At 47.2% G+C, this 18095-nt stretch overlaps 2 protein-coding genes across 3 annotated transcripts in view; both read left to right on the forward strand.

Moving 5' to 3' along the window:
- The first annotated feature begins 3311 nt into the window (after nt 1-3311).
- Nucleotides 3312-18095, forward strand: part of LOC130203515 (lipopolysaccharide-induced tumor necrosis factor-alpha factor homolog) — a 23441-nt gene continuing 8657 nt past the window's right edge. For both annotated transcript variants that reach the window (XM_056429755.1, XM_056429757.1), the window contains exons 1-3: nt 3312-3330; nt 3966-4028; nt 17531-17660. The gene's annotated coding sequence lies outside the window, so the exon portion shown is untranslated. The remainder of the gene's footprint in view (nt 3331-3965; nt 4029-17530; nt 17661-18095) is intronic.
- ubald1a (UBA-like domain containing 1a) lies at nt 12182-16654 on the forward strand. Its single transcript, XM_056429770.1, has 2 exons — nt 12182-13207; nt 14592-16654. The coding sequence occupies exon 2, from the start codon at nt 14592-14594 to the stop codon at nt 14901-14903; it is 312 nt and encodes a 103-aa protein (XP_056285745.1). The 5' UTR covers nt 12182-13207; the 3' UTR covers nt 14904-16654.

The following is an 18095-nucleotide window of genomic DNA, read 5'->3' on the forward strand; positions in this document are numbered from 1 at the left end:
GGTTCATTTCACAGTGAAACAAAAACAGAAAATCACCAAAAGTTCAAAAAGCACATTCTGAAAATATTCTGAGTTCTGATGCAGAGTACTGTAAAAAATTTTGTTTTTGATCCTCATTACGGTGACCAAGTTTTGAACTACACTTTGAGTGATCAAAGCAATTTTGAAGCAGTGGAAGCAGATGACATGAAGTGGCAGAGGATAAGAGGTTCTTCGCGGTAATGTCATTTAGTGGATCAGAGTTCAAAAGAGTTTGAGACGACGTTCTTCTTAATAAACGAGAATCTGGATCCCATTGAAGACCTCCGAGACCCGGATTTCCTTCGGATAATCTAGAGATGTATTCATCCATTGCTGTTCTTCATCACTTGAAATGATCTCTCTCGGTCGACCTCGGGCTCCCGACGGAGATGGGGTGATCAAAGTGAATGGGATGTAGGAGGTAATTATCGGTTAAGGACTTGTTAGCAACTTTCTTTAAATCATGGATCAAGGAAGGTAAGTAGTGAGACTGAATGGGTACATGAGCTGAAAATCCTCGCTGCGCGCGTGACCCGAGGCGAATTCTGGGAAGCTGAAAAATAATCTCGGTTGCGTCGCGTCTCTCTCTCTTTCGAAGGCGGGTTATCGATCCGATATCCGATGCGCGATGCATATTCAGATCGTGTTGATCAGTGGAGCCAGCTGGTCCTTCCTTTCGGTTCGAAAAAGTCCTGTCATGAAGGCGTCACGAAAACATTCTGCAATTCGAGAGTCTCGAAAAAATCGGAAGAGCCAGCCGCCCGGGGGCGCCCTGTACCGACAGGCGGCGTGAAGCGTTCTTGGTGACGGGGTCCATAATAATGGGTCAGTTCGTTTTACGATCTTAGGAAGTAGGACCCAATTGACGGACGGGAGGAGACAGAGTATTTGTAAGTACTTTTTTTTTTATTTTTTAGATAGTGAACAATGAAAAGAAAGCTGGGATCAAAAACTTTTCAAGAGCACACATAACCCCCACCTGATCATGGCAAAAGACCCAGACAACTGAACTTCTTATTGTTGCCATGCAGGCTTCCTGCTGTCCTTCAGCTGCAACTAAGCACATACAGTATCTCTAATGGGTCTACAGAGGTTTGCAAAAAGAGAAGTGTTACACCTGTAGGCTATTTGAAATATATATAGCACTGTCAATTTAATCAAGAAAAAAACTAAAACAAAACCCTTGGATTTAATTCCCTCGGCTACAACTCACAACTATACCTTTTAAGAGAATTGTGGAGAACCAACTGATGGACACAAGACGCTTGTTAATATAAGAGATTGGCCACTGATCTAACATCGAGGTTCTGAATACTCCCCTTTTGTATTTTCCCCCCACACATTTTCTTTGATTTCTGCTCTTCCTTTCAGCACACTAGCACATCATATCTTGACACACAAGAAATAAAACAATTGATTTAAATGCAAATTATACCCAAAGGAATAATTTGATACTTTTGGTAAATACGTGTATTCACCTTCTTGCAGATAGTTTATATGTGTGTGGGAAAAGGCATGTGGGAATGGGGGGATTATTGCAGGAAAAAATAGCTCACAAATGAACACCAGATAAATGAATGTATATAGATGTTAAGGCTCTTTCAACATGTTCTGGTTATAAATAATGTATGGCAAGTACATGGGGACTTCTGGTAACATAGACCTGTTGATTGTTCACCAGTCAGCCAATCAAAGGTCACACAAGAAGACTACAATTGAAGTCTGTGTAGTGTAAAAACATGGATCACAGTGGAAGTCAATGACTCCCAACAGTAATACCTCCTTTCACCAGCAGATGTCGCTATACTTCAAATACCTTTCCTCCATACAACAACATAGCTGCTCCACACATGAAACATTAACAGTTTAGAGTTACCCACAATCCTGAGCGGTGTGTGTTGACATCAGAGTACTCATTTTACACACAGCCTGCAGTACTAAAACTGCTGCTTTAGAAGCCGAGATAAATCCACTGATCCTAATCCATCCACACAGTTTACGTGTGAATGGAAAAGCGAGGGATTTATGGTCTGCATTGTAACATTATTGTCAAATATAAAAAGCCAAGAGGGTGTATTTGAAAAATTACATAATGCCAGTGTAACTCTATTGTATGATATTGTTAATTAATCTTATTATTGTGAACACACCTAACTGCATTATCCTCTCTTTTTATATTCATAAATGCTACTGACATCATTAAAATGAATAAATGGTCCTATTCTTTTTTTAAAGATACGTTATTACATGCTCATTCATTTAATTTAATATCTATTATGAGGGTGATTATGTCGTAAATACGCGTTATCCAAGCCATGTAGTTTAAAATATCGCATTGTTATCTTTGCCATGACTCGTGTCATCAAACATCCGACCTGCCGTGGTGTCTTTGAGCAAATAAGACGTTAAAAAGCCGAACTTCTGACACTACAACAAAGGACAATGGGGTTTGAGGACATGTTGTAACGCCGCCGCATACCGGACTGATGCGCGCAGAGAAGATGCGGCATGCGCGCGGTACACACAGGCACGCGCACGCTCACGCGCGCAGAGAGAAGTGGTACGAGAAGGTCGCAGAGCAGACATGACTGTCGGCTGCCCCCTCCCCCCCTAATGTAATTGGCGATGGTGGATTTGTTTACCATATTTGGCGTGATAGTGACACAGCGCGCCCGGGAATTGGACGAGAGCGGCAGTCATTCACAAAACAGAGGTCTGCCTCCCGGAGCTTTACAAACAAAGCGGGTGCTCATGGGAGTTGTAGTTCAAAACAAACCCTCTCTGCGGTTACTCGAGGGAGGGGAGGTGGGGGTGCCTTCCCCCTAGAATGACGGCAATGGCGCCGCGAGCCACTCTTTTCCGTTTCTACGGTGTCTTTGAGGACCGAAAACAAACCGTCAATCTGACCGTTTAAAAACAGAACGCCGATGCGAGACACCTCTGCGCGCGAGCGCATACAAATCCCACCCGGCGGTTGCTCTTCAATTCGATTGGCCGAGCCGGTCTGTCAATCACGTGACGCGTGATTTCCTTCCACTACCGCTCCTACAGTAAATATTTGTGTTTGGCTGTAATGGTGGACGACTGAGGCAGAGACGGAATACAACTAGAGTGAAGGCAGTTGAAGGAGAAGAACAACACGGTCGAAAGTCTGTTGAAGAGCAGCCGCGAGCAGGACAACGGGCGACGTCGAGAGAGAAAATGGATGAACTCAAACACCAAGTCATGATTAACCAGTTCGTCCTGACGGCGGGTTGTGCGGCGGACCAGGCGAAGCAGCTTTTGCAAGCGGCACATTGGCAGTTTGAGGTAAAAAAAATAAAAAAATAAGAAAATTGGGAGGTTTCAACGCTCCAGTCGGCGGGTTAACGTGAGCTAAACACGGCTAATGTTTATGTCCGAGCGGTTTAGTCTGCTCGCGACACTTTGTATGTTCAACACAAAACAAAGCGTCAATGTGAGAAATGTGTCCCCCCATTTAAAATATATATATATATATATATATATATATATTTATTTATATAATGGTGCCAGAGGGTCGGCCCTACTTTCTAAACCAAGAACTTTTGCAGCATTTTTAAAGTGGACGTTTAGCCAGCCTTAAACCCCCTGGGAGGGAACAACGACGCGTACATCGAATTAGACTTTACTCTAGATTAAATACTATAATCCGACCCGTGACAGCGGTGTTCAGGCGAGGCCCCGAGATTACGCAACAGAGACGACCGTCGTGTTGTGTCGACGAGCCCGTAAGAGAGTGATTTGTTTAGTCTGCGGCGGGGAGAATATATAGGTCTCTGTGTGTTATTATAGTTGTGCTGTTGTTGTTGTTGTGTATATCAAGACATCATTACGTTTGTTTGGACGGATTCATTTCTATTTGTAATGCATGTATCTGAAACGTTTAATGTCTTTTTTTAAATATTCTGTGTGTTTCTTTGCAGACTGCCCTGAGTGCCTTTTTTCAAGAAACAAATATTCCATATGGCCATCATCATCATCAAATGGTGAGTGTGTGTGTGTGTGTGGGGGGGGTGGAGCGGTTGTGATAGATTATAATACCATCGGTTTGTGCTGTTCCGTTTGTGTCTGTACTGCGAGCTAGTGTGTCTTTAAGGCCACTGTGTTGTTTTTGGGGTGGCATGGGGGAGGATAAGCGGCCTTTATAGGCCAAGAGGGATGATGTTGTGCTAACAATAACAAAGCACATGTCGGCCATGTTGTGAGCTTCCAGAAATAAACACACACACACAGGCAGCAGCAGCCACTTGAGTATATATGCAGGAAAGAGGGAGAACGATAGATGCAGATATATGAAATCCCTAATTTGTCATTGTATCAACTGAGGTGCTTAAAGGAGGGAAGGAAGGAAGCCGCCCCCTCCCCCCCCCCCTGTTTCTGGGTAAAACGGAAAGAAAAAAAGTCTCCTTCCACGAAGAGGACGTCTGCCTCTTACAAATAAATCCTCGTGAAATTGCATTTTCCTCGGGTTATTCGGCTGTTTTGCCCAGATTGGGTTGTTGCTCCTTTCCACACCTCTGTTGTCAGGGGGGGGGGGGGGTTTAAGGGTCAGGCACAACAGAGCAGAGCCAACTGTAAGGCGTTCGGTCTGTACGAGAGTCTGTGGACACACACACACACACACACACACACATACACACACACTCGGCAGGGTTGAGCGTTATGAAAGCCAAGCAGTATTTTGGGCTTTTAGCAGCAGCAGCACACTGGTCTTTGTTTGCAGCTGCATGCATGGCAGCATCCAGCAACAGCTGCCCTCCTCTCGCTGGAGCCCGACAGATGTGTGTGGGGGATTCTGGACGAGACTGTCGATCGTTTTTACGCTCGACTGAATTATTTTGTGCGGATCGAAGAGGATTCGACGAACGTCTCCCTGGGAGCCGCATCATTGCCACAGCAGCTTCATTATGAGGGAGAAAGCTGGCCCCCCTTTATCATCCGATCAGTAAATAAGGCCACCTCGGTCCTCTGTTCAGCTCACGAAACGTCTCGCTTTAATTTTAGAGTGTAAACAATCTGCCGAGAGCCGGTCGGCGAGCCAAATGGAGCCGAGCTCGATTGCCGCAGATAATGAAAGTCAGAAAGCGGAGCAGCGACGAGCGCTTTATGGAGGTTTCTGGTTTTTTTTTGACGCATCCTTGCACAATCTCGCATTCTGCTTATTTTGCACACACACATAGACAGACACAGAGTGGGTGTTTGTGTTTGGCTGCGTGCGTGTGTGTGTGTGTGTGTGTGTGTGTCAGCAGTACTACAGTAGGGCGTCGTGTCCAACCTTCCCGCAGCTTATCGGGCCGCGGCGTCCGTCGGCATCTGATCCCTCTTTGCTGTGGCTTCTCGTTATTTATCCGCCTCCTCAATGTAGAGTAAACATTCATCTACGTTTCTGTTGCACACACACACACACACACACACGTGCGTGTATGCGTCAATGTTTGGCGTTGCAACACAAACCAAACTCATCCTTGAGATTGCTGTTTTGGCTCGAGGCCTCCGCCCCCCCCTCCCCCGACAGATAGCCCGTAGAAAATGCGTTTCTTGGCAGCGCCGCAGGTCGGGACGTCACGGAGGTCACTGAGTTTATTGACGCTGTTCAACGGGCCGCTCCGTGCTTTTGTTTCGCAGCCGCAGCGATGCACTTTCCCATCGAACCGCGGCATCATGGGAGATCGACTCGACTCGGGGACAACAGTGTTGCTGTTGTTTGAGACCCGGTTACCCCTCCGCCATGTCTGGCGGGGGTTTGCCACGTCGAGGCTGATTTTGTCTCCGTGGGCTTTTGCTAATGCATCACTTGTGCTCCGTGTGTCCGCGGTTCATCTGGCGTCTCGAGTATCCAGGCGTGAGGAGAGCGAGCCGACTCGGTAGTTAAGTCTCGCATAGAGCCGCGGATAAAGCTCTCGTCGTTATTATTACCTTCGCATTGAAAATGCGGAAGGTAATGTTTTGATCGCCATTTATTTATTTGTATTCGGTCAAAAAGTATTAAACCGAATCGCCTGAAATTTGGTGGGATGATTGGTTATTATCCGGGGAACATTTGATTAGATTTTGGGATCAATCGGGTCAAAGGTCAAGGTCAAGGTCGTGAAAAGGTTAAATCTTCTTTTTACCACAGCACGGTCAATTTTTGTCCAATTGGCATGCAACTAATGCCAACATGTTCATAATTCAATGCCCAATCTTGTGATATGCGAAGGTATGCACCCATTCTAGTTTCCTTTTTTTTTAGTTGTGATCCCACACCCCGGGGGGGGGGGGGGGGCTCCAGTCTCTGCACAGACACGCAGTCAACGCTCTTGTTTGTTGTCGTCGACATCTGCGTACACGTGAAGTGTGTCGGTGGGAGCCGATTGTCCAATAGTCTTCTGTGTTTTGACACGAGCTCACCTCTCCTGGAGGCGATGGACACCCAGAGACACCGAAGCTCAATCCAGCGTTCTTTTTTTTGTTTTTGTGCGCACCCCTTCCCGTCTACTCCCAGTTTTTCCTCCTCTCCACACAAAGGCTTCGGGAGCGTTGACTCCGTAAGCCTTCACTAACTCGGGTCGACCGCAACACATTCCTCTCACCGGCACCAAAATGGACCCTTTCACAGCCGAGGGCGCCTGGTGAAAACAACACAGCCTCTATCTCACTTCTAGTTCACACTCTCACTCCGCCCGCCCGCCCGCCTCGCTTCAAACTCTGTTGATTTTCTTTCTTTTTTTCAGACGCAAAACAACTCTAGATTGCAATTACCGCTTTTATGTTTCCCGTCGGAGAATTGTATAACCGAGCCCTCTCCTCGTCGTCGTGTTTTCGCATGAATCTCAAAGCGGTTCCCACCTCCCCCAAAACATCACTCACACGTTGGAACTATTTGTGTGGCTTCTGGCTGTTTGATGCTAATCCCTCTCGGAAAATAGTACCCATGTGCTCCTGCACACCTGGCTTTTTTGGTGTTTGTTTTTCATACATCTTCTAGGAATGTGCCGAGCTCGTTTTTTAAAGGAGCTTTAGTTGAAGTCGGAGGATAAATATAGCAGCAGTAAAAACTCATTTAGTGGTGCGATGTCTCTCGTGAAGATCCCTAACACCAGCATCGATGTTTCCGTGGTTAATATCTCTCCCCGTGGGGCGGTAATGTGAATGAATCCTCATGTGACCACACGGGAGGAAGTCGCCCGCTGTCAGGAAACACGTGACCCCCGTCATGTGAATAAGCAGTGAAACGACCTAATTGCAAAGCCACGAGGCGCGTAATATCCGACAGTTATGGCTGTTAGCGCTAAAGTCAGGGTAATGAAAAATAATCTCCTCCCTAGAAATATTACACATTCTCCTTTTTCCTTAAATCGCATCTGCACTCGAACCTGGTGTTCTCACTCTGATCTGCTTTTTATTGATGTGAACAAAAGAAAGAAAGTTCATTTTTTCCTGCCTCAGCACTTCCTCCCAAAGTCCTATTACACAACGTAATAACTGCTTCTTAATATGCAAAATCGGCAAAACACACGCAGTAAGTATTCTCAAACTGCATCCATTTGAAGAACTTTGACAGTTTCCTCCTCCTCCCGAGCACCACCCAGCCTGAGCTGCATGCCTCAACCCACAAAAACCTGTGGGTTTGTTTTAAGTGTCTTGTAACTGCTGCTCGACACTCGCACAACAAGGTGAAAGAAGAGAGGCTTTTACGAAGGTCAACGTTCACCACGTTACTGGGAACCGAGTGACAGAGCAGAAGGTCTCGGGCATTAAAACACCGTTACCTGGCAATATAAACACTGTGTGTGTTTGAGTGTGTGTTTCTGGTAACTCCAAACATTTGGTTTTTGGTGTTTCCGGGTATGGCTTTTAAAAAGAAAGGAATTTTCAAAATCCTCTCTTTTTCTCCTCCACATTAAGATCTCCCAGATATTTGAGGTGTGCGGTGAGCGGTGCAGAAGAGCGCGGCTATAATTACCCTCATAAGTCACAACGTTTACAACACGGACGACCGTCCGCTCCCATTTCTCTCTCTCTGTCACGGCCTCTTATTCATTTTACCACCGCCGTGCAAAGAGTGGGATTCTTGAATTGTGTCTCGAATGGCAGGCGAGGAAGAGCAGGCGAGGAAGAGCAGGCGATGAAGAGCGCTGGAGGTGCGTCTCAGCCACAGATGTTGCTTATGAATCACTGAAGTGCAGAGCGAGATGAAGTCCAGTTTGTTTTGTTCCATTGTTTGTATTTAGTGGGTAAAGTATTCAGACCCCTTGAAATGTTTCACTCTTTGTTTCATTGCAGCCATTTGCTAAAATCAAAAAAGTTCATTTTATTTCTCGTTAATGTTCACTCGGCGCCCCATCTGGACAGAAAAAAACAAATGTAGAAATTTGTGCACATTTATTAAAAAATAAAAACTGAAATATCACACGTTTGTAAGTATTCAGACCAGTGTATGTGAGTCCGACGCCATCGGTACGTGTGGATGTGCGCACTGACATCTCGTCTCAAATCTAACCGTGTCTAAATATACGTTCATGTTAATGAATGTGCGTGTGTGCGCGTGTGTGTCGTTCATACCTTCCTGACAGTTCACCGGGGTGGAGGAGGGTGTATGGCGTGTCGGGGCAGGAGGGCGGGTCAACCTGAAAGGCCTCGTGCCTCACCTCAGGGCTCACCTTCACTTTCACAGCGTCTCAATAGTTGGCGGCGGTGTTTCTCATGGTATTGTCGGGATGCGTAAACATTCTGAGGCCGTAACGCGCCGCCTGAGCCCGGCCTGGACCCGGTCTGGACCCGGGCTGGACCCGTGTGCCGTGCAGCCCTCTGCCGAGCGGCTCACCACATCTAGAGAGGGCTCGGCCCGCGCGCTGCATGTTCCAGCGTGTTGCTCAGCATGTTTCCAGGAGCACGGCTTCCCAGAAGCCTAACCACACACACACACACACACACACACACACACAGGAACTTTGGTTCAAGGGACTCCATGTGGGGATGGCTGCGAGGACCAGATGTGTTCATGAGTCTTGGAGTTAAATTGAGTTTCACACAGATTCTTGCCGTCCCTGAGTCAACACACACTCACACACACACACACAGACTCGTCATTAGTGCCTATTTGATCCTTCTTTCTCATTATCAGAATAGTTTATTTGCCCAGTGTGTTGGACATACAGAGCATTTCCCTCGGTGACTTTGTGTTTTTCCTCTATGAGTCAATACATTACATCCTCTACATTTTGATTTGAGCCTAAAATATGCCGTACATGTGAAGTGAAAGTGGAAAAAGAAGCGATCCTCAGTGTGTGTGTGCGTAAGCCTTAAGAGACGCGTCTTGTGTTGACATGGCAGTCGTCTGTTGTTCCACCCCGCGGTGACCTTTGGCCCAGTGGTTTCTGTTTGTTCCCAGTCCCTTTTTTCTCGATACCGGTGGGCCACGGCACACCTATTGTTTGCGTTGTTGTGTACAGTTGGTCAAACAGAGCAAATGCTCCTCTCACTTCTCCCATCATCTGTTCAACGGACGCTTTCTTTTTCTTTCCATTGTTTGGTTTTTCTCCGTCGATGCTCTTATCTCTTTCTGTTTTTCTCTTTCCTGTGTGTGTGTGTGTGTGTGTGTGTGTGTGTGTGTGTGTGTGTGTGTGTGTGTGTGTGTGTGTGTGTGTGTGTGTGTGTGTGTGTGTGTGTGTGTGTGTGTGTGTGTGTGTGTGTGTGTGTGTGTGTGTGTGTGTGTGTGTGTGTGTGTGTGTGTGTGTGTGTGTGTGTGTGTGTGTGTGTGGTTCGCTGTGATGACGTTGTGTTGCTGACGCCAACTATTAACAAATCGCAGGATTTTTGGCACTGCTGAATATTCCTTTGTGACGTTCCCTTTTTTGAAAATTACAAAATAAATCACGCCCTGAAATTCAGCCGGAGGTATTTCTGAAATATAGATTGTTTTGTTGTTGTTTTGCGTCGGTAAGAAAGGTGAATGCTCACTTTATTCTAATGGTCCGATCCTCTGTGGGAACACTGAATTTGCATCTGACGGTATAGAAAGCAGAATTTACACACACACACACACACACAAAAACTGTTTATACACTCATACAAAAGAAATTCCAGTAAATGGCAGTAATGCGTGGCGCTCCCCTGTGACTTTATATTTACTCTATAATTTCCTCTATATTTTGCTGCGTTGAGGACGTTTCTGGGGGTCAACCTTTTGGGCAGTGGGTGTGTCCCCCCCCCCTCTCACCACGAGCGCTTCCCCAAAAGGAAGCTACAGAAACAACAACAGATAATATGTCCCATACTTTGTTCGTATTGTTCTTCTCTTCTTCGTTGGTCTCGAAATTAAAAAGAGCATATTTAATTTCTCAACCACACACACGCTCACTCATGTTATTATTTACGTCTAGCTCATCATCTTTGTTGACATTGGCATGGCAATAGCATCCAAAAGAAAAGGTGAAAAAAGAAGCCTCCGTGTAACACCATGAAAACACTCCCTCTTTAAACATTGAACAGGCAGAATCATGTGGAGTTAATCCTCCGATGGTTTATTCAGCCTGGCCCCTCTCCTCTTTTATTCAACCTTTCCTCCGATGTGCTTGTTGGTCTTGGCCAACGTTCATCCTCGGTACACACACACACACACACACACTGCACGCGGGACGGACGCCTGCGTTGTCGGCGTTGACAGACTTGAATGGCGCTCTCCTCTCTTGCCCAAACAAACTAAACAAAAAGGAGTGACTATATTTGAGAATGCTTATTGAACATGTCTGACGTGGATGCACCCAAGACGAGCCCGGACCTGATGGCGCTGAGACCTCGGCATCTTCTCACAGGCCCAGCCCTTCAAACCAGCATATATATATATATATATATATATTTTAAAAAGGTGCAGTCAAGGTTTGAATTTGCTACTTCTTCTGGATAATTGATTTATATAGGACCCCCATGTTTCAGCTTCAGTATTGCCCAGCCTGTTAATTAATATCCTCAGTTTCAGTGGGACAGTTGGATGAAGTGCCTCTTCCACTCGGTCCGGTGTTGTCGATGGTTATCACGACCGTGATTTACTCGTTGGAGCCCGTGACTCCAGGTTATCCTATATGTCCGCCTCTAATTATAGAAAATTGCAGAGTTCCTCAAACTATAAATTGTCCTGTGTGTCACTAGACAACCAAATACAGATTTGTAGTTCAGCGAAGCCATAAATCAAGACGCCTTGTCTTTTTTCCGTTGCACGCCATCAGTCCCCGCCAGCAGGTGTTACTTTGATCAATGCTCCAACGCCACATATCAAATTTCACAATTGTCTCACCCTGAAGAGTTTGCGAACAAAAGTCTACGAGTTGAGACGCATCTGTATTTATGTAGAGGCGAGTGTCATTGCAGGTATTCAGATGGATGGCGTCGGGTGTCAAAGGTGCGTCCTGCTCACGGTCAGTTTACGCAGATTCGTTCTGCTTCATACGGCAAGGGAGAGGTGGACGGAGTGGGAGGAGAGAGAAATAGCAGAGGGAGGCATGAGGAAAGAGATTTGGTTCCCATTAGAAGTATTTAGACGGGGGGGTCATGGGACGCCACTGGACCCTCTGCACGGTGTGTGTGAGAGGATTTAAAAATGAATGAAAAGGCTTCTCTTCTCAGTCTGACACACACACACACAATATTCCTGAGGAATGTGGTTGGTTAGACTGGAAATAACATCAGCTCCTCTGTGTTTGTGCACACACACACACACACACACACACGTGTGCACACAAACGAAGGAGTGTTTCAGGCTTGTGGAGCCTCGCCACAGGCCATGTTTAGAGTGGTCGCTGTTGCTCCCGCCGGGCTCAGCAAACAGGAGAGAGAGAGAGAGCTGTATGCGCTGCTACATGCACTTATATCACACACACACACACAGTCAAAAAAACAAAACCGACTACTTTAAACTGCTCTTTGGGTTTTTAAACTCATTGTTTCTGAGCAGGAAAAACATGGCAGAATGTTTAGAAACACCGTGTGTGTGTGTGTGTGTGTGTGTGTGTGTGTGTGTGTGTGTGTGTGTGTGTGTGTGTGTGTGTGTGTGTGTGTGTGTGTGTGTGTGTGTGTGTGTGTGTGTGTGTGTGTGTGTGTGTGTGTGTGTGTGTGTGTGTGTGTGTGTGTGTGTGTGTGTGTGTGTGTGTGTGTGTGTGTGTGTGTGTGTGTGTGTGACCGAGCCCACTTCTCAAGTTACATCTCGGCGTGTTTTGGGCACGATTAACTGTCTCAGTTGGTTCCCCAGACGTCTCTCGTTGACTCCACAGCGCTGCAGCTCAGTGCTCCACAGAACAAACCGTGTTTTCCTTTGTTTTCCTTCTGTGTATTTAGACACGACTGCACACAGGTAATCACCGCCGAGTCAGACTTGGTCTCTAGCACGGCTTTATGGTTTTTATAGTTTTGTTCCCGAGATGAGACGATAGTTCAGATCCGTTTGGAATAACAGAAAGCATTTTAAATATGTTGTTCACTGAATAGCAAAAAGAAAGTAAAATGCTCCACCGGCTCTTTTACATGTTTCCTACAGTTACTGAGTTTCCTCAAATGAAATATTAACCCTAGTAGCAGGAAGAGCATTTCTCATCGTGGCCAACCCGACGTCTGCGTCCGTCACATGAAGCACAAGAATACTTTACTCTACCAGACAAAGGATATTTATTTATATTAAGCTAGATATCGAGCTTCTCTCTGAAAGTCTCGGCACCTCAGTGGGTCTGCTACGAACACGCCATGATCTCCATTATTTATTATTATTATTATTATTATTATTTTACAACACACAAGTCATGTGCTTTGATTTGGGCAACACGGCAGAATACACACATTATGTGTGTGTGGCTCGTGTGTTTGGGAGGGTTCCTCTGCTCATACGTCAGATCCTCTCTGGACCAGATCCCCCCCCCTCCGTGTGTTGGTATGGTCTAATTCCCTGACTCTGTCCAAGGTCCCTGCAAAGACACACACACACACACACGCATGCCGACACTTGTGGGAGTGTCCTCTGACTAGAGGCGTGTCGAGGCGGTGGGACGTTGCGAAACCCAAACTTGGTGTTGAGTCCGTTTGCTCCGCCTCGTCTCGCTGCTCTCCCGTTTCAGTCGTTACGCGTGAAGCAAAAGCCCCGACAATGTAAACCTGTGCGTGTGTGAAGCGTCGGGCGTCTCTACGCCGGCTGCAGGAGGTGTGTATCTCTACCTGCTCACCTGGGGGGGGGCGGGGGGGTCCGTTCCTGGCCGGGAAGCCAGTCACACGGACCCTCGACATGACGTGGAGCTTTAGGGAACCCCCGGACGGCTGCTCGCCAAGAACCGGGAGAACCCTGGAGGTCACTTTCTCGAGCGTTTCCTGTCGCCGTGGAGACGCTTGCCTCCATCACGCCGCTCTTGAGAGACCTCTGAGTCGGCCGGCCGAGCGGCGCATTCAGAGGCCTGATCTGCACGCCGCAGCATTTTTAGGGGGCGCGGCGGTCCGATTACAACCCCCCCCCCCCCCCCCCCCCCGAGGGAGCACCGGTGTTCCTGTCGCACGTTGTTGTTGTGTACTCGCCGTGTCCGAGCGTCCTCTACCCTTGACAAAGTGCAGACGTTTCTCTGTCCGCCTGCCAGCGGACGGGTTCAGTGAGCGTCTCGTCAATCATTACAGCCATCGGCTCACAATCTCTCCACCAACAGAGGGGGGGGGGGGGGACCGTCTCCACAGTGGAGAACGAGCCTAGAATCCGGCACCGGAAGTGAGTCCAGTTGAACCACGCCGTGGGAACGAGGCCACGGATACCGGATTGTTCCCCTTTTTACATTTTCTTTTTCTCCAGTACTCATGTGTGACTACAGCTGTCCCCCCCCCCCCCCCCCCACACACACACACAGTTGATTCATGGAGCCTCTGACTCCCAATTCCAGAAAATGACCCCCTGATTTTTCCTGTAGAAAAAAAAAAGTGTGTGTGTGTGTGTGTGTTTTAACCACACAACAGGAGGTGAGCTCGTGGTGATCTGGAGCTCGTCGTCGTGCCGGTTGAACCTGAGTCATAATCCGGGGAATCGCCTCACAGTTTCTCCTCCATTGTTGTGTTCCTGGTGATTTGGGGTTATTATTTATAGAGGACACGCCTCCTGATGAACAACATGGCTCCTCCTCCGGTCCCTGAGGAGGTACAGCAGGTTGTTGTTGTTGTTTTCCTGGTCACATAAGGACTGGGGACATGTATAAATAAATATATATTTCGAGGAAGCGGGCACAGGAGAAGTCGTGAGGGAGAAGGAGGAGAGCCAAAACATGTTGTTCACACGGTGTGCGTGTGCGTGTCCGTGTGCGTGTGCGTGTCCGTGTCCGTGTCCCCGTGTCCCCGATTGGAAGCCATGACGGTAACAGTTGGAACAGGAAGTGGACGTAAACAAAGGATTGTGATGTCAACATCATGATCCTCTGGGGGAAGAGAACCTGGGATTCCCCTAAAGTTACCCCCACACACACACACACACACACACACACTCCATGTTTCTCTCCCACTTGTTTCTCTTGTTTGTGGCGTTCTGCGCTCCTCACGCTCTCCCTTGTCGTTCTCAGATGTGCACCCCGGCCAACACGCCGGCGACGCCCCCCAACTTCCCCGACGCGCTGACCATGTTCTCCCGGCTGAAGGCGTCCGAGAGCTTCAACAGCGGCGGCGCCTCCATGGCCACCTCCCCGCCGCCCCCCCAGGTGGGCTGCTGGGGGGTCTTGCCCAACGTACCCAACGTGCCGCAGCCCCCGCGGGGACTCTGGACTCACGGGCAGCCCCTGGCGCAGCCCTGCCCCGCGTGGCCCACGGGCGTCAGCCCCCACCACGCCGCCGGCACCGAGCAGAAGGCCAGCGTGGCGATGGAGGCCGAGAGATGAAGGGGGGGGGGGCACACGGGCACTGAAAAGACCCGGTCCACCCCGAGGAGGGGAGGGGGGGCGGCGGGGGGGCGGGTTGGGAGATGATGATGATATATAGAAATATGGGGTTTTGGACGAATGGAGATGGAAACTACGTCGACCAAGAAAACTCAACGTGGACGAATTTCAGAAGTGTGCGTATCTTTTTTTATTTATATATTATATATCTATATATAATATATACTTAAATAAGATACGCACACGCATAGTAATAAGAGAGAGCCTGAAATCTTTATTCGCTTTTCCTAAGTAAATGCATAGATAAGAAAATATTATTGAACTAAAACAAACAAAAACACACAAATTGTCACGCCCAAGGTTTCAAGGATTCAAGGATTTAAGGACATTCAAGGCAGCAAGCTTACTTTTCTGTTTCAGTTTTTAGTTTTTTGTGTGCATCTTTTCAGCCGGTGTTTTTTGCCGCTGGTGTTCTGTCGGTTCTGTCGGTTCTGCATGAGGAGAGAGGAACTTGAAACGCAATGTTGTGAGGTTGACTCACAAATCAACACTGCACTCGTGTGTGTGTGTGTGTGCGTGTGCGTGCGTGCGTGAGCGGGTGATCAGTTTGTAATCAAAAATGTCTACACATTTTGGTCCACGCACACACACACACACACACCTTGGCGTTTCTAGAGCCTCCATACTGTCATTCCCATTGTTAACGGCGGGACTTTTTTTCTTACCTCACCTGGTGGTCACCTGACTTCTTTCAGCCAATCAGGGATTCTTCTTAAACCAACGGTCGCTCCCACAGGACTCGTTTTTAACGGCTGTTATTTCTTCTTGGCGGCAGCAGCCGCTCGCCGGTCCTCACAGCGCCGGCTTTTAAACACCTGGACTCGACTTTCCACTCTATACCTTTTTTTCTTTTTTTTACTATATATATATATAGTTGGGTTATCGCAAGAAAAATTTTAAATCGTGGTTTATATTATATTGTTTGTAATGCTTAATTGTTTTTGTTAAAGGTTATGGTGGAGCTTTGAAACGGGGGAGGGGCGGGGACTTCATGTTCTTGTGTTTCTTTGGGGGGGGAGTGAATCCAACGCAGCTGAAACAGCTACACATTTAAAAGAAGAAGAAGAAGTCTGAAAACAAAAAGTTGCCACTTTGCATGATGTGTTCATAACATGTAACTTCTATTGTAGCAAACATACATGAGGTCAAGACATGTCTATTGGGGGGTTGGAGGGGGGGGGTCTCCTCAACGCTAATAGAGATGCAAACAGTCACTGTGTGTCATGTATGAAGAACGTGTGTGTGTGGGGGGGGGGGGGGGGGGGCAGCTGTGGGGACTTTCAGAGATCTGATCCCGTACTGCGGAGGAAGGTGACCCCGGTGTTTGGCAATATTTTAAATAACAGTTCCGCCCTTTTATTTTATTTTTCATTTGATACGAGAAGAGAGCAACAAAAGATGTTTTTAAATAGCCGAGGGCCCGAAATGGGAATTTATGGATATAATTAATCCTTAATTAGCAACTTCCTTTTTTTATTTTGTATTATTTAGACTAACCTAATGTTTTGAGTTGGTCCCGTTCCCCGTGCTTCGTACTTTATTTGGTTAAGCGAGTGTTCCCGGCTCCTCGTGGGTTCTCATGTTCCCCACGCGTTCGACTGTATGACACCATTCCCACAATATTTGTGGACTACCTGATAATTAACTTATCATTTTTTGTGAACCTTAATAAATATTGTATGTCAACCTAACCGGCGTGGTTTACTGGAGTGTGAATATTGACGTGTGTGTGTGAGAGAGAGAGAACTAGAGAGACCAGAGCAGCGTCTCTTAAATAATGAAAGTGTGAAGATGGCTGCATCATAATCTCACGCTTGGCCGCCCCTCAGCCAGAATGAAAACACCCAGCCAAAGTTATTCTCTCTCTTTCTCTCTCTCTTTTTTTTTTTTTTTTAGAAAGAGGGATGGGCTCTGCGGATGTCTCAGTCTTCACTTCCTCTTTTCCTCTTCAGATGTAAACACCAGCTGTCCACATGCACACCGTTCCCATACATAAACGCCCGACACACACACACACACACACTCCCCATGGCCACTTCCCATCTTGAAGCTGCTGCAAGTGTGTGTGTATAACCAATCACGTGTTAGCGCGCTGTTTCAGTGTCTACGCATCACACACAAAGCAGGGCGTCGTCTTCTGGGTCACTGGATGCTGTGGACACAACACACACACACACACACACAGATCTGGACCACCACCGGTAAACCTGTCTCGCTTCATGTGTACACACACACACACACAAACACACACTGCTGTAGGTCGCTTGGGGTTGACCTTAATTGAGACGTTAACTCTTGGAACCTTGAGAAGATCTTATCCAATGGGTGCACAAATAATATAACTTAACAAAACAAATTCCCAAGAAGATGAAGAAGACAATTTAAGGCTCTATTTAAGTTAAGAGGCTCGCGTGGCTCAGATGTGTCCATTAAGTGGACAAACAGACCATAATATGTTGCATGTAAAGTATGCAGGAGAGGACAGAGGACACGGCGCACTGTGTGGCGGTGACATTGGGTACGGTTGTAACCTGGCACCCCCCCCCCCCCCCCTGCTGTCTCTACAGGTGGAGGCTGCATCCCAACAGGAAGTGGGAGGAAGGTGACAGGGAGACGTAGGAAAGGTCACGTGAGGAAGGGAACAGTCGTCGTATAGAGTGTGTGTGCAGTCAACCAAATGAAGGACGATGTCATCAGGTGACACACACAAAAAGGACCGAATATTGAGAAAAAATAGTAAATAATCCTTTTTTTTACTTGTCAGTTGGGAGTCACGAATAAATAAGAAAAGGCCCAAAATAACCGAGCTCAGAGCATCACAGGTCGCTCTCATTTGATCCATCTGGGATGAATCATAGGCGATCAATGATGGGAATGATTGTGTCTTTGGGTCATCTTGGGCCATTGGAGCAGCACACTGGACACTGACCACGAGGTCAGCCATCTTTGAGGAGATTACTCTGGTTACGATGGATAATGTTCATTTATTGGCCTTCGCAGTGGCTCCTAACACATGTTTACGGTTCATTTATTGTCATTGTAAAAGAAATTTAAATGTTCATATTTTGCTCCGTAAGAAAAAACAATTGTCTTTTAACTTTCTTTTTAACAAGATGGCCGCCAGTGATTTGG

Source organism: Pseudoliparis swirei, chromosome 13, assembly GCF_029220125.1.
Source record: "Pseudoliparis swirei isolate HS2019 ecotype Mariana Trench chromosome 13, NWPU_hadal_v1, whole genome shotgun sequence".
Lineage (NCBI taxonomy): Eukaryota > Metazoa > Chordata > Actinopteri > Perciformes > Liparidae > Pseudoliparis > Pseudoliparis swirei.

Coding starts and splice junctions, on each gene's coding strand:
- ubald1a (XM_056429770.1), top strand. CDS start 14,592: ATGTGCACCCCGGCCAACACGCCGGCGACGCCCCCCAACTTCCCCGAC.